The following is a 19584-nucleotide window of genomic DNA, read 5'->3' on the forward strand; positions in this document are numbered from 1 at the left end:
ACGCTTGACGCTTTTGAGGCTCGTATCCTGCTTTTTGGCGCATATGCTGCCGCCATGTTGCTTGCATGTCAGCGTGTCATATCGCGTCATGAATATGTTAAAATATTGCCACTCTGACAGTCGCGACAGCTTTTCTGCCTAAGTTGAGGTTGCTTGTTTTGACATTTATTAGGCCCACAGAAAACTTCGAGCGTTGAGTTGAATTTTCTCTCGTAACGAGCTAACACAATTTGACAAGCTACGCGGAACTACGCCAAATATGCGATGACAGCGCAAATATTTAAGCTCAACTAACTTACCTGACTGCACGGCTTTCCTACTGCCTGGCAAACTACAAACACCACTCGTACATGTATGTTGCTGTTCAGAGCCGCCATTGTGTGCTCTGCTGGCGCTTCGAAAGAACTTCCTTGTTGAACATTTCGGTAAATCCATTTCGACGCCTGACACAAATCAAATGTGATAATATTTTTTCGTTCAATAGAGTAAATCCTTCCCTTGATTTCTGTATATTTGTTCGTGCGTAACTAATTTGGTAATCAATTACAGTTATTTCCACACACAGACGTTTTGAATTTCAATAAACGTCAACAATGTGGCCATGTGGCACTCATTGCTCTGCGGTTTCTTAAAAATTCACAACTCGGTTAGGTAATTTTTTTCGTTTTTTTTTTACACAAACCAATGTGGGCGGTAACAGGGAGAAGGAATATTTGAAAATACACGTAATCGGGGCGTATGCTTAACATTGCCGCACTCTATCAATGGTGCATGGAAACGTTGGTAAAGAAAAAATTAATAAATATTTAAATGCATACTGAATTTTCAGGACGTTTTTCCTAATCCGCCGTACATTTATCAGTTCATTTTTAAAATTGAGGATTAATTTATTCACGTGCCCTACTTATATTGAATGCATTGATTTATTGCACAAATATTTGTAAATAAGTTACGGTTAGTGGAAAAACGCTCATATTGCGAAATTTGATCTTCTTTATTTAAAAGTTTTGTTTTATCCATACCAATCGAATGGTTTTAAGATATTGGTTCTTCTGCTTAACCTCACAAAATATTTGATTGCGATCGTAAAGTGCCATTATGAGAATATTTATTCTTGTATTTAATTATGTTCTCGCTTGACCAATAACTATATTAATAACAAATTTGTAAATTATTTTTAGAAATACCTCAACATAATTAAGATAATGTAATGTTTGTTGTTATATATTTGGTAACGTTGTTTCTTTCTTTATTTCCAATTTTTCTAATCTATTATATATCTATTCGTGGTCTATGTTTAAAGTCTGCACATCGCATGTATTAATAAAATGGCACACTTGTTCTGTTGGCGTATTGTACAGCGCATTATATTTAATTTAGTGCCCCTTATACTTGTAGCTTCCCAAGGGAGTTTCTGGTCGCCTGACCTAGGCCAACTTCAATATAGAAAGCCAAACAAACAAACTATGAAATGTGCTTAATTGCTAAGGGCTGGTCTATGCCAGAGAGTCAAGTAAATGTCTCAATAAACTGCAAAAGTTGCCACAGCCAGCGCCAAGGCACTTGGGAGCACGACTTAACCTCAATTTTGATTAACAATGTCTGGCAATGAAGCTGTCAACGTACCCCGTGCGGTTGAGAGCCAGGCAAATACTCAGTCACTCGGATATGCCGAGGGAGATGCAGACACGCAGACATGCAGACAGTCAGGTCGTGTAGGGTTGTAGGCCGTCTGGTTGTGGGTTGGCTGCGACAAATTGCGAGCCTGAAAAATGAGCACAATTTGTTTGTTAGGCTGCCAGCTGCGGCTATGGCTGCGGCTACCAAGTAGCCAACCACTTAGGCTCCCGTAATCAACGCCAATTTCGTTCAAATATATATTTTATTCCTGTACATTATTCATTTGGTAATAGCCTGTTTACTGGGGAGCTCTTGACATTGCTTTTAAATTTCACCTTAGAGGTGTGAAGCTCCATCTGGCTACTCACATTTCGTCGGATATTCGGGGTTGGAGTAAATACGAATCTCATGTTGTCTAGTCGGCAGTGAGATACACAAAAGGAACAATAATCATCACTTAGTCCGTGAATTATCGGGCTTTGGCCAAAGCGAGTGGTAATTGTCAGGTAGATCGGATAAAGCCGTAAACTGATTTACTACTGGATTTTTAGTTCTGCTTTTATGGTCGATGAGTGTGTCTTCAATAGCTTGCGTTGTGCCTCGATTATACCCTGGTTACATTAAATTTAAATTTATATTAGATTCCAAACTTTGGTTCCATTTTCATGTTCAAAGTTTGCAGAGAATTTGAAAAGATTTCCCTTCGTTGTGAGATGATTATTTAAATAACGATTTCATTAGAGCTGTGATTGTTCAGAATTGAGAAATGCACGTTTTTATTGTATTTGTTTGAATTGGAAAAAATAAACAAGTTTGTAGAATAACGTTTTCACGTGTGCACAGGGCTTTAAGTTCGCAGTTTACGTGCAAACCGTTCATTAAACAAGTAAAGTAGAACATATTTATATGGTCAGTGCTCTAAGGACCATATAGAACAGTTTAATATCCTAACGGGACAACAGAAGCAATTGCTAAAAAAGCGTTTTGTGTAACAAATCGATAAGTGAGTAGTCCTTCTCAGTTATTAACAAATATGGTTGCGCACAGAACGACCTGACATTGTGCATGGTTCCAAATGACATTTAATTAACTAACTATAAAACATTTTATTTACAAAATCTCTGTCAATCTCTACGATATCTTAATAAAAGAACGGTTCTGTTTTATGAAACGATGGATTCAACAGTAACTGCTTTTAAAGCATAGTTTTTGTTTGCATACATTATTCATTTGCCAATGTGAAATTTTTGGGCCAGGTTTTGACGTTGTGACTTGCCTAACTTCTTGGTGTGCCTTTGCATGATGTATTGCTCCAGTTGAGTAGACAGGTCGCTCTGTATATTTAGTGTGGGTATTGAAGGGGACATTGTTGCTTGATTGTTCACGCGTCTAGCGCGCCACTTCAGTCGTAGACCCTGCAAAGCAAATGCCGGCACTTCGATGCACAGAAAGTAAGCGAGTTCCATGCCGCTAATGAGCGAACAGCCTAGAAAAAGGCCGGCGATTCCGCCAAAGCTAACTGTGGAGCAGTTGAGTTAGATATAGTGTCGATTGGGCATGTGCTTACTTACCGATCAAATCGACCCAACCAATCACCAAACTGGTACGATAGACCATAAGTGTCTCGAAGCGGTAATGGGCATCCACATCAACATATGACACATTACCGTATACCTCCGGCGGTAGAAAGGAGGGTCGCACGTCGCAGATGTAGTTCAGTGAATAGCAGTTGCGAAAGCACTTGCAAACCATGCCATCGTGGTAGCTGTGCACAAACCGTTCCTCGCCAGGTTGATGGGAGTAGCGAAAGATGTCTGTGACAGAGGGAACCAGGACTAGACCACCAAACCATCAAAGATGCCATGCTTGCTTAATACTCACTGTTATGTTCGCCTAGGCAGGGCAAATCCTGGGCGCGGCATGAGCGATATTTGCCTGCAGAGGGCAAGCTTTTGTGTTTAGAGTGTTTGTGCGGTTCTGAAAACGTGCTTACCCGGCGGAAAGAACAAATCCATCGTGCAATTACAGTAACGCACTAAGTATTCTTGATGGCACTCGGATTGACAATTTTCAATCATATAGATGTATCCCTCCAATGATTTGAAATCGCGACTGTGTCGCTCGTTCTGTGCTTTCCAAAAAGGACGTTAGTTTGTCTATTCTAAATGAAATTCTAATTAATTAGCTTACTTCGAAGACACACTCTCGCTGGTCGGAACTTACGCCTCGCGTATCATTGTCATAAAAATAAATAATTGGTTCCAACTCCAACATTGTTTGAGTGTATGCGGGTATTAGAAATGGATTCTTATGCCACACGTTTGGCTCAGTTACCATAACGCTTATGCCCTTCTCATTCTTCCTGCCCGGCCAATGTTTCTCTGGATGTATCAATACTCGAATAGTCAGCGCGCTCATAGGTCCTGCACTCCCTGTATGCCAAGGCCACATTGGATCCAATAGTTGCATACGTTTCCCCTCAGCCGTCTCAAGCGAATTAAAGGCCCAGCAGAGTCCGTGCTTGCTGCGTCTTTTGGAGAATATTTCGCAACAATTGTAATTGGTGTGTCGCCAAACGCAGTTTGTCAAGAGCTCATCGCATCGCCAAGTCATAAAGTCGACGACTAAACTAAAGTTGATATGACTCATCTGCTGCAGTGGCTGATTCCGCAGTCTCGCAAAGGCCTCAAAACCGCCGAAAAAAATGCTATCGTAGCTACTCAGAATCTGCTCGAACAAAGCGAGCTCAGCTGGATCGGTAGTCTTGTTCATAAAGATCCGCTTGGCTTCCGGCAAACGTTGCCAGTTCAAGCTGTTCCGATTGCAAATGGTGATAACGGGAAAGGGTATTCGATAAACGGGATAGCGAGTGCTGTCCACCACTGTTTGAAAGTGGCCCTCGTTGTAGCGCTTTGAGAGTATCAAGCACACATAAACTGCACCCAGAAAAGCACTTATGAATGTGCACAGCCAAATAAAACGCTCCCAACGAGTGGCGCCCGTGGCCAGTAGTCGATCTAATCCATGAATTGTCGTACGCTTCCCAAAACGAAGTGCCAGCTGCCATCCGCTCCGGCCTAGCTGCGTAAAATACCGACTTGGTTGCAACTTCCATATAGACAGTTGCTTTTGTGGCGCGGTCGCTGTATAGAACAGTGTCATGGCTTCGTAGGGCAGAAATGACTAACCGCTTTCCGTGCTAGAGGACTGCTTTTATATCTGGTTGGGGCAGCAAGCCTTTGGGGCTGCGTTTACACAAAATAAATTAGTTTTTACAAATAATTTGAAGTAGTGGTGTTTTATCATATAAATTGCACTAATAATTGCTCGTTAAAAGCCCTTCTCTTTATCTACATATGTATGTTTATGGAGGTCCTCTATACCTTCCAACGTACCAAAAGCATTTTCTTTCGGTCCGAATATGCAGAAGGTGCTTCAATCAACTAAGTATTTTCTATTTGTAATAAATAAAGCTAGGTATGTCCATGGCTTAATTTTAGCCGCCTATAATTACGAGCCAATAGTCGAAAAGACTCAATTGACGACACAAACTGCTAACAATCTTAACACAAATTAAGTGCGCAGAGTCTAAAGCTATAGATGTTGGTATGGCCAATCCAATCGATGGCATTGGACCCCAGGGACTACCTACAAGTTGATAAGCTGCACAAATGGCGTGTCAGGCTAATTGGGCTAACAAATTGAATGGAATTCAATCAGAAATCAAATAGCAACGATAAAATCTAATGTGCAAAAATCAAACAAAATTAGATTTGCATGTGGAGCTATAAAAAGGGTGGAAGCTACAAGCAGTGGCACAGAAATGAGGACGAAGAACGGCCAGGCAAGGCGCACACGCCTGCCAGTTGTCAAATGGCGCGAGTGCCAGCGTCCAGATGGCTTCACCGCTTGGCTACAATTACTTCATAGCTACACCAAGAGACTGCACATACATGGATTGAATCAACTTCTTCTGCCCACAATGCGTCGACGCATGCGGTAAGCGTCTAAAGATTGTCTATAGGATGCGTTTCAAGTTGCTGTCCATCTGTCCATAGCCTGCTCTGGTGTCTGGCTCTGGTTTGTGCCGGCACGGTTCTAATTTCTGTATGCTACTTACTGGCCGAGCGATATCAACGCAAGCATTTCAGGACAATTATCGCCAATGCGCATGCCCCCATGTATCACATCGCCTTCCCCGTCGTCATCGTGTGCAACAAGAATCGTCTTAACTGGTCGCGTCTAAAGGAAATTAGCCAGAAATACAACATAACTGGCGCTCATCAGCCGTTGTTTGAGCGTGTCCTCACAGCCTACGATGCTCTGAGTTTTCGACACTTTCACGTATTCGACAAATTGTCCAACGATACTTTGCATTCACTAAATCACCTGAACTTTACGGAAATTGTCAGCGAGCTGGCCTGGCGCTGCGATGAGATAATGCTGGAGTGCATCTGGCAAATGAAACCACGTGATTGCTGCAAATTGTTTCGACCACGTCGGCAACCCCAAGGCATGTGTTTGGCGTTTAACGAGCTCGAGCAGAGACATATAGGCGATTCTGGGATTGGCACTGGCTTGATAGTACGTCTGTTGTTGCGCCAAGAAAGCCATGCACCGAATAATTACCGCCCCAAAGGGTTTGTGGTAGGTACACATAGACAAATAGAATAACTTTAGAAACTATATCGGTCTGCTCTTGTGATAAATATGTCCGTCTGTGTTATAGCTTTATATTATTGATCTGACAGCTGGTGTGGTTGAAAACTCGTCTGCTAAATAACTCAGTACTTTCACATTATCTAACATCATGAGGATAATTCCAATATCGATAATTCCAATATTTTCGAATTACATTGGTTGATCTTACCTGCTGACCGCTGTGATTTGTTATTCGGATAAGTAAAAATGTCAATCGAAATTACAAAACACAAAATCTGATACATAGTCAGAATTTTGTCGAGTCCTTTGAGGAAATATATAAAATGGCAAAATGCACCCCAGCAAGTTGTAACTGTTTTGACCAAAAATACTAAAATCAGAATATTTTCCTAAAACAATCATTACAAGCGGTCGGCAGAGGCAAATCGACAATCGATAATCAAAAATCACAAATCGCTACGGCATGCTGGATGCACCCATTGAAATATAAATTAATTATTGGGTCTAAAACTTTCAGTTAAACATTTTGCAATCTTCTGTATGGTCTGGATATCCCATAGAGCTTTTACCAGAGTCAACCACGCGCACCAACATTGGAGTTAGTGCAGTCCTCCATTATTTCGATGAAAACACTTTCGATCTACCCATTCATTGGAGGCGCTGTATACGCGATTACGAGCGGAATAGTCCTGAATTTAGGACGTTGCTTGGTCACAAGTATATGTTGGAAAATTGCATAGCAGAGTGTTATCAGTTGTATATGCTGCGTTACTGTAACTGTACGCTTGACCTCTTCTATCCACCATCCAATTATCCGCCCTGCCGACTAGTCGACCTGCCGTGTCTTGCAGCGCACAACGGCGTGCTGCAAAACTATGAGGAGGTGGGGGAGCGTCCGTATGTGCACAGCTCCAGGCCGGGAATGGTCTGCGAATGCATGCACAATTGCCATTCCCTTGAACTGCTAACCGACTTGCGTAAAAGCGTCCTGATGCCATGGCAGTTTTCGAATACAACAAAAGCTATTACCTTCAATATATATTATAATCGCGATGAAATGCTGATCTATAAAACCGGTCTGATTTATACCTGGGTAGACTTATTGGGTAAGTGGATGGCATTTACCAGGTGGAACTTTCTTTCTTTATCCATAGTTGCAGTCTCTTTTGGCAGCATTTGCCAGCTCTGTCTAGGCTGCTCCCTAATAAGCCTCATAGAGTTGTGCTATTTTGGAATAATTGCCGTACCTCGACTCTGCTGGCAGCATCAGTGTCTTTCCTAAAATAAATGTGTAATTTTTTTTTAAATCTCACCCAATTTTGATCAAATTATTCAACTGCCTTTCATGTTTATTGAATAAATAAATTAAAATGTTAGTTATCTCGCAAGCTTAGCTTGGCTATAATTGATCTACGAGTATACTATTCTGTACACCAAATTTTGTGGCTCTGTCGTCCATTGTCGACTTATCTTGTCGTCAGGCTAGTGATTTTTTCGAGTGTAAAATACAAACGTGGGAATTTCATGCACCATCATACCTTTTTAAGCTTCAGGATATGTACACTGATGCACTGTACTACCGATGGCTTTCGGGAGCTTTTCAAAAGCATTTGCAATAACAGCTCAAAAGACACCCTGAATCCAAACACAAAGCTTTGAACTGCTTTATCATGACATGCAGTATAAAACTTTATACAGATGTACAAGTGAGCAAGCAGTCAGCCACTTTTCACAAATATAACGTGAGATACCCTGAAAACATAGAACACATGAGTAATAAAACATGGAATATAGAACATAGAAAATATTGCAAACATAAAACATAGATAACATAAAGCATAGATAAAATAGAGTGGGATAACATAGAACATAGAACATCGAAAATAGAACATAGATAACATAGAAAATATAAAACAGATTCCACAAATCAACGTAATATCATCGTGCAATTATAAAAATAGTCAACACTGCATGCTTGTGAACGCCTGTTGCCCTACTGTACTACCGACACCGAACATTATATCGTAAATCCTATGAAATAGCCTTACACAGCTAAGGAAGCAGTCGAGTGGCAGTACTATGTGAAGTACGAGTTTGTAGGTCCTTAACTGAAATACTTATTATTTCTTTAGAGATATACATTTGTTTACTGTTCTGAAGTTTTTATTAAAATATTGTAATTTTCATAAATAAATTAAAATGCATAAATATATATAAGTATATAAATCTTTGTCAATTATAGTACAAATTTTGACTATGTAGGTAAAGAGTACAAAACAGCCTTTGAAGTACTTGTGTTAACAATGATTATTCCTACTTCTAACCACGATTTATCGTACTGATTGCACAAATAACTCATACGAGTTTCGGGGTAAAAACTTAATATCCGACCTTGAGTTTTGCAAATCGCCGAATAAACGAGCGAGCAAAGGTAGGCGCCTTTTCTCCTCTACTTAGGTCCTTGTATCAGTCGCAGCAAGTGACTTGTGGGAAAAGAACGTTGTCGGATAGCAGCACCTACAAAAGGAAAAAACGCCGGCTATCTATATATATAAAAATATACTATAAGTTAAATGCAAAACTATTATGAACTTCTCTCTCCCTCTCTCTAAACTTCAGACCAACAACTTTATTTTCTTATTACACTTCTTGTTGAACTAGTTACTACGCCATAAGATTAGGCAATGACTCATCAATTGTAATGGCATTTGAGCACCAATTAGTCATAGACTTTAAACAAGAGCCAGTTCCAGTTCGTCTTAATTATATACTCATTAAAATACGAATTTATAAGTTGAGCAAGATAAGAATTAGATTTTATATTGACGTTACCTTTCGTAAACAAATTACAGTTTCAAGCTCAGTGCGAAAAGATGAAATGTCTTGGGCTGTTGACTCAATAAAATAAATTGTGTTTTGTAAGTGCAGCAACAATATCTCGACTACAAAAGTTAATAAGCAGCTGCGCATCATATGCCAGAACGGAGTGAAGCGGCTCTCTTTCTGATTATCACCCAAATTACGCATAATCACCAACTGTCGGCCAACACACCGACCTACCGTCGCGATTTTGCTTTAACGGACACACTTCCGCTTGAAAAGGCAACGAAACGTAGCATGCTTAGGACTGCCACAGCCACAGCCACAGTCAAGTCCGTGCCACCGATGCGGCTAATCTGTACGTCTCTCCTTCGACTTCTGCTGTTTGAGTAAAATTCTTGAAACGTTTGCGCGCACACCTTGCGGCTGAATTCCTATGTTTAATACTCTACAAAAGTCGGTTGACAAACACATCGTAATTGTATTGAATATATACAATATTATTGATTTTGGTGTTTTTTTTATTATAAGCAATAAAATGTTTAATTCATTTATGCCTATATACTAGATATAAGCGATAATGAGCAAATAATTTCATACCCAAACAATATGAAATTTATACGACAGTATATATAAACTTTCGTTCCGATTTCAGATTTCGTATACAAAAATAATATTTTAAAGAACACATTATAAAAAATTGTAATTTTCCAGTAAAAACTATTAAAAGTGTTAATGTTCCTTTAAATATTATTTTTGGGTATGCGTATGATTGGGTATGCTAAGCGGCATTTTGGTCGAATCATCATTACTGCAGTTTTATAAAATGCCAGTATATGCCTTTTTCGCTAAGGTCGTCACTCAATGGGCCATTCAAATAAATGCCATTTAAGGAGCTCGAATATTAAAAGAAAATAATTTTAACTGAAATGTGTATTACGACTGTTTCCAAAATACTACCAAAATATTGAAGATGTGTGCCAACAAGGACCAACATGGTTCAAAGCCATATTGATAGTCGTTTCAGCATTATCCTTATCGAATGTTGGAAACTTGCTTCTCCAGGGATTTATTGATAAATCTCCTGCATCGCCCGAATACCCTCCTACCTGTAGCAAGGCGAAGTCTTGGCTCTCCTCAGCTTCAAAAGAAATTGACGTTTCCATGAATGCGCCGTTGAATGACAATCCAGCCTACGCCCGCTATTTTGGTATCCCAAGCGACCTCAAAAGGATTTAAGCTGGATACTTGAATTGTCTGAATTCCATCTGCACTGGATAAACTTGGACAAGACGATGAATAGTTTTTTTGCGAACCACCTGCATTCGTTTCCAGAAGCTGTAGAACAATGTCTGCTATGCTGACTTCTTCTAGATAATCATTTTTATTATTGGCTGCAATGTACTCTACTGCTTGGGAATACAGTCCATCAAGCTCGATTTTCAACCTAGAAAATTATGTATTGTTTTCAAGATTACGCCGATTTACATTTTTACCTGACCGGTGTGAAGTCAAATGGTTCAAGTTTCGGTACAACGGAAGCATTATTGTCCTAAAATATAATGCAATCAATAAATCGAATCAGTTATCGTAACATAACTTCTACATATGCAATTGGTATTTAAGAAACTGAATTTTTATAATGGCGAACATTGCAGGTGTATTTTTATGTCCTTTCCACTCTTGGAATGGGATGTTGTTTTGGAAAGTAGTATTTCTTTTGTCTGATTGCAATAAAATAAGTCAAATAGCCCAGGGTCTTTTGGGCAATAACTTTTAACTAATTGTTAAACATATTTCTTTAGAATAATAACAATCACTCATCTTTTTAATACAATTTCTAAGCTTACCGATATTGATTTTCCTGACACAGAAAAAAGGATGCTTGCAACCCACACAAGCGCCGAATGGAACAAAAGTGTTCTCATTAAGACGACCAAATTTCTACTGAGTTTTTCAGTAGATTACTCAAGTTTATTTTATTAAAAAATAAAACTAAGCAATCATATGAAATAATTGCGTTTCCGTTTCTGATACACTTACGAAAAAATATAACTAAAGATTCAAAAGGAATTAACTTTTGTACCCTGTACCCAAGGGGTAAAAGGGTATATTAGTTTTGTGCGAGTGTACATGGAACACACAGAAGGAGGCGTGGCAGACCCCACAAAGTATATATATTTTTGATCAGGATGACAAGGCGAGTCGATATAGCAATGTCCGTGTGTCCGTCTGTCTTTACGAACGCAAGGATCTCAGAAAGTATAAGAGCTAGAATAATTAAACTTGGTATCCAGATGCTCCTGAGCCCAAAGAACAAGAGTTTGATGCAATACTTCGACCCAAAATCTGATCATCATTATTGGAAAAATAATACGAATATTAATTTGAAAACATTTTGTCATAAGGTAGAGATTTTCGATATTGAAAAGTTGTGCTTAAAACGGAATTCTTTTGTGTCCAAGAACGTATAGCTACAAAATTGGAAAATTGTTCAATAATTGAATTAAATCTTTCAATATCTTGAGTACAGCTTTTTCGTGTCCATATACTATATATTGTCGTATTGTGAGCTGGACTTAAAAAACATGCAGATATTGTTAAAGTAATTTTATTTCCTTCCAGTTTTGCTTGCGCATTACAAAAATGCATACAATAATTTTTGTTAAAAAAGCTCAAAAACACAGTTTTATGAATCTAGAATAGACCGATATTTTTCCATAGAACATGAATCTGTACGAGACTAGATACAAAAATACTTATTATAGATTGTATAAAATGAGAAGTTGAGTATCGTTGAGTTTGAAAAGAGTATGCGAGCATCGGTGGGTTGGGGACATCATGCTTGCCTCATATTCATATCGCGAAATCCTGCGCCTTTCATGCTTTCGCTCGTCTGTCCGTCCATCTGACTGTCTGACTGTCTGCCTGTCTGTCCATTCGGTTCTCCGCATCGCGTTCAATGTCATTTATGACTTGGTCTGGGTGTTCTTGTTGTTGTTGGTGTATTTTTAACGGTTTATTGACTGGCCGCAGGCTGCGACTTAACTGCTGCAATGTCGCGCTTTGCCCTAACAAGCGTCATCCGGCCGAAGGAGAGGTGGGTGGATAGGGGAGCTGGCAATAGATGCCGGATCGGACCGAGTCGTTGTGCATTGGTTCTATCCGCCTCTCCTTTCCAGCGCGCTGTCGAAATTACGCTCATAAACGTGACTTGACATAATAATCTCTGGCGCTCTGACTGCGCCCCTTGGCATTGTCTTTTTTCCTTTCTTTTTGTTGTTACTCATTTCTTTTTTGCGGCACGACAAAATTTTTGGCGTCCAAGTGGCGTTAATTTTTGCCACCGCGCTTTGTATTTTCTTGCAAACTTTGCAATGGCGGGGTCAGCAGCCGTCCCCGTTGCCGTTGCCGCTCTGCTTCGGTATCCGGTTTTTTATCTCCCTTTTTTATCTCGTTTTTCTCTAACTAATATTGCAAAAATTTCATTAGTTTTACAAACAAGCAAACAAACAAAGCAAGAAACAAATATTTGTGTTTGAATTTTTTAACAGTTTAGTGGCAGTTGCTACTCTTTTTGTTGTTGTTCTTGCTGTTGCTGTTGCTGTTGCTGTTGCGGATGCTGTTCTTGTTGTTGCAGTTACTCCTGTTGTTACCTTTTGCGTCTTTTATCTACACACGACCAGAAAAGGTATGCCCTGTCAGCTGGGACTGGGTCTGGGGCTGGGACTAGGATTGTGGTCCTTCGACGAACTAAATCTCGGCGCCTTTCTGTTTCTATTTCTGCTGCTTTCCGAGTAAATAAATAGAAATACAAATGGTGGCTACACTTTTTACATTACTTTCATTCTTTAATTGAAAACTGTACGGTTCAGGGTGCGACTTTAAAGCCGCATTGAAATCATTTCGAATGACCACTAATTTGCTTCTCGTAGTTTCCCGAGTATGGCCGGAAGTTAGCTGAATGGTGAAATTGTTAGTCTCATGATTTTACAATTTCCAAACATAGAACGGCATGGGCCTAGGTAATTAGAAGCGTTGAGTTTCAACTTGCCAGCCTCACACTGCCCGCAGCCAATGACAGCGAGCAACTTGGGCAACGGTTTTTTTTTTTTTGTGTGCATGCCAATTGTGCGGCATTTGGTTCTGACTAGAAAGCTTGCAACCCAGAATTTGTGCGGGAAAGCCACTCTTTTTCAATGGCGGGAAAACATCAACAAATATTTATTAAGGCTCTTTCTCTTCTATTTCTAGATAGTTAGGCTTGCATTGGATTGCTTTGAAAAAATTATGCACATAAAAATGAATAGCATTTTGTTTTTTGTGCATATTGGGCTTACAACAGAAATAGGCTTTACAAAGCCTCCGGTGTGAAATATATCAGCTTACCATATGGCTGTTTCAACATTAATTATCAAAATACTTGTGTTATTTTGGAAAACAACTAAAATGGAAAAAAAAGATAGAACTAAAGTTTGTCCGCTCAAGGGGTTCAGATTTCACAAAATTGCTCAGTATATAGTATAGTATTTCAGATTTTCTTCAAATAATATCCCTATTCCATATTTTGGTTGGCAAAGCGCATTTTAAAAACGCTGCGACCTAATCAAAAATCTTGAGGGCCGTTTTTTGTTGCCGTTGCCCCTTATCACCCTAACTCATAAATTATTACGAAGAGGTTACTTTGTAATCAACCAAATTAAGTTTATAGCCGGCAGCGCATTATAAATACATATAAATACACACACACACACACACACACACACAGACATACATATACACATACAGATACGCACAGAGCGGACATGGACATGGGCGCCGCTCTCCTTGTGACCGTCATAAAGCAGACCAGAAAGTCAACTTGTCGTTGCTGTTTAAATGAATTCGCCATTTGCCGTGTACGCGGCACATAAAGCGCAATTTTAATAAATTCATGCCTCGACAACGGCTACGCTAGAGAGTGTGTGTGGGCGTTGGTGGTGTTGCAAACGCAAATCAGTCATTAAATCAGGCAGCTATTTGCCAGTTGGTGGCTGCTCCATTGTTAGATAATCGAAATTTTAATGCCACACTGATGTTGTGCAAACATTTTGGGCCCCCAAAGAAGGCAAAACGCACGCGCCGCTGGATGCAGCATTACTCATACGCACCGTCGACCGCAGACGCCATTTCTGTCGCTCGGTGAGAGTCTGCAAAATTTGCGGCCTTTCGTGGCTCACTTGGCATTGTTTTGAGTCGAACACCCATACGCATACACCTAGCGAAATACTTACATATTTCGATTGAGGCGCAATAAAAATGATGATTTTGAATAAATACAAATCATCTAATAATTAATGCAAATTAAAGTTAATTGCAATAAATATATAATTTAATGAACAGAAAAAGTCAACTAGCCAACTAATTGTACGACATTTTAACAATCTGAAAGCTTTATATAAGCCCAAATGGTGGATTAGTTTACACATTTAAATACCAAACTGGGTCTAATGATTTAAGAAAAAAACAGCTACATTTTCTGAAAGAGTTACAGCAATGTGATTATGTTTTAAAATAAGAAATTGAACCAAAGAAATGGCTGCTTGGCGGCCTGGTCTTAAAATTTGTATATCAATGTTTGAAACGATTAAATGTTTCCCTCAATGTTTATAATTTCTGATGCCTGTTGTACCTTTGAAACAGATTTTTAGTGCACAGTAGCATGCTCGAAAGCTATTGGTAATAAAAGTTGTTGCCATTGTTGATAACTATCTCCAAACAAACAGTGGATTGCGTATTCACCTTTCCAGATCAGCTATCCCTCCCACTTGATTCCAATTGTGGGTCAAATATTTCTCTTAATTATTCCATAGCTGCTTTGTAAAACCTATTTCAGACTCGATAAACAGTTTATAATCCACAATGCCAACAACTTTTAACTTTTTTTTTTTTAAAAAAAGGAAAGATTTACAATTATGTGTTACAAAATGATTCCATGATCACTTGAGTGTATTTATAATCAAAGAATCAATACTATTAAAAAAGTTGGTGGAAATAATAATAAATGCATGACAATTTCAAAATACCTTTTCTAGTTTCTACTATTGAGATTTTGCTTTAAGTGCATAAGCATTGCTTGGTATTTATCGGTCGTCAGCCCTCAGCTGGTAATTTAGCTAATTTTCAACGCTCGTGCTACATTTACATGATAACCAGTTGGTGGGAATGTTGTTGTTGGTTTTGTTGCCGCTGCTGTCGCCAACGCCGATAGTCCTGATTAGATTCCAATAAGTGCTCAACTGTGGAGCTAATCGAATGTTGCCTTTATGTTGTCGCGCATTTGATGAGCTGCCTGTTTGCATTTGATTTTTGTCTTCGTCTCATCTTGTTAAGCAGCTTTGATCCACTAATTTGCATGGCCGTAATGCAATTTTGAAGCATGCAAATTTGCTTTTTATGAGAGCCAAACAAATTCGTTTGAGTGGCAATTTTCATTATGCATTTAATATTTGTCCCTCCCTGCTGACTGCTGACTGTTGACTGCTGGCGAAGCTAGTTGGGCCAAAGTTTACAGCTTGTTTGTTGAGCGTAAATTTTGATCAAAAGTGGCGCGTGCTTAGCGAAAGTTGCCACAAGCGCTTCCAGCACGCCTAGCTGGGAGCGCCCTGCCTGTCCCTGATCACAATTTGTTGTTGAGTTGCAAGAAACGAGCAACATGTGTCATGACAGCTTATGGCCATAACGAAAGTTTATGAAATTGGTCATTGAGCCATGAGATTGGCACAAACCAAATATTTATGCTGTGATTAAGAAACAACAAAAGTCACTTGTCTTCCTCATGCTTCACACGAACGACACTGCTCATATTATTTGTGACAGACAATTCAACTGCAAATATAAAGTAGAAAGGTGCTCCTTTAATAGACAGTTTATGCATTATTTTTGGAGTCAAACATCGGAATATACTATATAGTAAATGTTTTAAAATAATAGTTTTCTTTCAGTCTCATGAAGATTGGATATTTTTGTTTTTCAATGTTCGTGTTTTCATTTGCCCATCATTAGAACTTAATATTAATAGTTTAATCGAAAGTTTAGCAATGCTGCTATACGTAGTGAAATGAAAATGATTTCCCTGCCGCTTACCAATAATGCACTGTATTTATTGCTATCCTTTACTTCTGCTCTCTGATAACTCACACAATTAATAATATCCTTTTAAAATTTCTATAAGAAACTAAGGCTTAGCGCCCAAAGCACATCTGCCTACAACAGACTTCATCCCGACTGTCTGATAGGATCAATTGTCATCCCTCGTCGTTATCTTATCAAGCGATTTCCTTACATTGGTTTTGCTCAATTAATAAAATCCAAAAACCTCTGGCACAAAATTGAAAATCAAACAACTGTCAAAATGTCATGCCATGTGATTTCATTTAGTCTTGGGTCAGGCCATATGCAGCATATATAGTATGTATGTACATACATAAATAGTATGTGCACCTGCCAGACCCAACTCCAGGCGAATGCCAGGCAGCCAGTTGTGGCCGTTTAATAAGACAAGGATTATCGCTTGGCATTATTTCAATCACATACCAAGTGTCGAGTATTTAGCAGACAACAAACATGGGCAACGATAGCGTAGCTGCCTTTTTTTAATACACATACAAACATATATATATATAGTATATACTATATGTAAGGCTTTTTTTCAACGCCAGCAAAAAGCCAATAAAAATACTTTGTTTGACAAATAAAAGCCACAGTGAGAGCGTGGCGATAAAATGTTGTAGATACGTAAGCAGAGGCGACAGGGGGTGGAAGAGGAGCTATGAAGGCGGACAACTGGCAATGGCTGTGTAACTGACAGTCGCATAAAGTAACATGTGTGTATGTGAGTGTGTGTGTGTGTGTGTGTGTATGTCCGTGTGTGCAAGTTCTTCACGTCGTTTGACTTTACGAGGCTGTCGAAATGCCCGTCCCGCCTGCTGTTGACTGCCACTGTCGCCCGCTTTTCTTAGCTCCTCTATTTGACAATAATCAACGCCGACGGATTTCATATGTTTGCCAACACGAGCGGCCGTCAGTGATATGTTTAGCTATCTCACATATTTGCTCATGTGTTTTAAGCTTTAAGATCACATTTAACTTAAAGCCGTTTGCAAAATGGATCTGAAAAAATGGGGTTCGGGCAACTCATTAAGTTGACAGCGACTCAAAGGAAGCTCTCCCTGTTTGGCGTAGGCGTTGAGCCTGGCTGCGTGCTTATGCGCGTTGCTGTCAGATTTTGCTTGGCCAAAACTAATTAAAATTTGTTTGACAGTGTAAATAAATAAATATGTCTATGTACTCGTATGTGTGTGTGCGTGTGTGTGTGTATGGCAGTGTGCAAAATCAAAGCAGCCTTTTGGGCGTCGCTATTAAAATGCAATCAGAGATGAGACACAGCACTCAAGCACGTTTCGGGTTTCAGAAACCGTTGCAGGACGCGCTGTGCGTGCTGTTTGCTTACATCCCCATACACATGTACACACCCGTGTAGAACACACACACGCACATACACAGCCATATATCAGACTTGCCGGAATTATTAATCAACTGACCAGAGCGCAGGCAAAACAACGTCCAGCACCACACACACGAACTGACAGAATGTAATAATGGGCATTATTGCTCATTTGAATATGGGCAGCATTGCGTAATCGTGAATGGCTAAAATATCCGTGAATTGCGTGAACGTGACAGCTGCCACAATTATAATCAATTCCGTGATTCTCCATTCTACGGGTAACTTTTGAAACAACGTGTACACAAATCGTATAATGGTATATAAATAATACTAAGTTATGTGAATGGTAAACAGATTCCTGCTAATAATATAATTAAAGAAATTTTTCTGTGCTCTCTCTGAAAACAAAATGCAAATTAAAACTCTCAGCCAAAAATGTATAAAATAATTGATTATTTTGAACTAATTGCGTTAATAATAAACAAATACAGTATTGATTAAACATGTATGTATGGTTGCATGACTTTATTCCATTTAGCATTTTTTTACACTACTTTTTCTGGAACTAAAAACAGAATTAGGTGTATATATTTTTTGGTATGTCCTGAAAAACAGAAGACCTGAAATAACATTTTTCGTTTGTTTAGTAAAAATTGTTAAAAGCAAGTGGCTTAGCAAGGAAAATTTTATTAACAATATAAATGTGTAATATTTAAAGAGGTTCTCGAATGCCCATAACTTTTGTGTAGGTTTCGAACATCTTTAATATTCATTCACAGCTTGATATTTCATTGGTTTTTTATATTAATTTGACTGTTATTATTGCAATAACTTATAGATTCGATGTTTCCAAAATGTATTTAAATAATTGAGAGAACAGCTCTATTTACCTGAACATTAGTGTATGTGCATATGTAGTGGACGCCGTTTAATGTCGTCATCATCATAAAGTGGCTGCCATTTGGCTGTTATTTAATTGCATATCCTGCATATATATATATATATATATACACACACATGCGCGCGCGCACAGACACACAAGTGGCAGCCACAGGACATGCGTTCGATTCTCGTTTGTGCTCACTTGCTGGAAATTCAATAAATGATTGCATACTTTGAAGCGCTGCAATATTTGTCGGCATTGCAAATATGTTTGCTATTTCCCTCTCGGAATCGTATCGCCACCATCGACGTGGCCACTGCCATCACCATCTACACTGCCAGCAGCGCTTATTTTTGTCCTTGTTGTTTTTATTACTGTCCGCTGTTGCTTTTGTTATTGTTTTCTCTGATTTTTTATATTATTTGATTTTCATTTTTTCATCACCGCAGAGCTTTGTGCAATGCCCTTCGCCACATCGCGGGCACTTAGACTTCACACTAAACTTTGCAATTAAAACATCAGCATGACTATAAATTGTTGGATGGCAAATTTTTGACACTTACCGGAAACAAATTAAAAATTATGCACACTTTGTTGTACATTGTATTTTCTTATTTGTGCTCTGAATCATAAACATTCAACTAAGAGTAAAAACTATAATTGAAATATATCTGAGGCAAGCGGTATCTTATAGCGAAAGAAAAAATACTATGTAAATGGAAAGTTTATTTTTTTTGAGAGTGACGTTTGTACAGGACATAATTTTGAAGGAATTGTTATGCTTTAAATAAGTTATAAGAATTTGTCATTTGTAATCAGAAATTTGGTTTCATGTGATTTTTTAGTGATTTAAAGTACATTACATTTTATTCGTTAAATAAATTTACGAATAAAATTCAGAAAGTTCTCAATTCTGTCTTATGAGTTGTATGTAAGCCTAATTAATTTATTGTCCCTGACCCCTCGGCCAGAATTTGTTCGCACTTCAAAGCAAATAAAGTCAGCTTGTCTTTTTTCTGGTCTGAGGGCATTCCTACGTTTATCAATGTCGCAGTTACCCAATCTCTGCTAACTTTTTATTTACATTTTCTGCCTTTTCTTCTTCTTTTTT

General features: G+C 38.8%; 3 protein-coding genes across 3 annotated transcripts in view; 2 read left to right on the forward strand and 1 right to left on the reverse strand.

Moving 5' to 3' along the window:
- The window catches only part of LOC115625718, a 69872-nt gene that overhangs the window by 33747 nt on the left and 16541 nt on the right, over nt 1-19584 (forward strand). The window lies entirely within an intron of this gene.
- LOC115626091 (pickpocket protein 19) lies at nt 2847-4782 on the reverse strand. The gene is made up of 5 exons (XM_030521344.1): nt 3811-4782; nt 3614-3746; nt 3502-3555; nt 3192-3434; nt 2847-3139 (listed from the first exon to the last, which is right to left on the reverse strand). The coding sequence occupies exons 1-5, from the start codon at nt 4780-4782 to the stop codon at nt 2847-2849; spliced, it is 1695 nt and encodes a 564-aa protein (XP_030377204.1).
- LOC115626093 (pickpocket protein 19) lies at nt 5444-7564 on the forward strand. Its single transcript, XM_030521345.1, has 4 exons — nt 5444-5619; nt 5679-6267; nt 6800-7388; nt 7443-7564. Exons 1-4 carry the CDS (start codon nt 5444-5446, stop codon nt 7562-7564), a joined length of 1476 nt encoding a protein of 491 aa, XP_030377205.1.

Source organism: Scaptodrosophila lebanonensis, unplaced genomic scaffold (assembly GCF_003285725.1).
Source record: "Scaptodrosophila lebanonensis strain 11010-0011.00,11010-0021.00 unplaced genomic scaffold, SlebRS2 tig00000080-arrow-pilon, whole genome shotgun sequence".
NCBI lineage: Eukaryota > Metazoa > Arthropoda > Insecta > Diptera > Drosophilidae > Scaptodrosophila > Scaptodrosophila lebanonensis.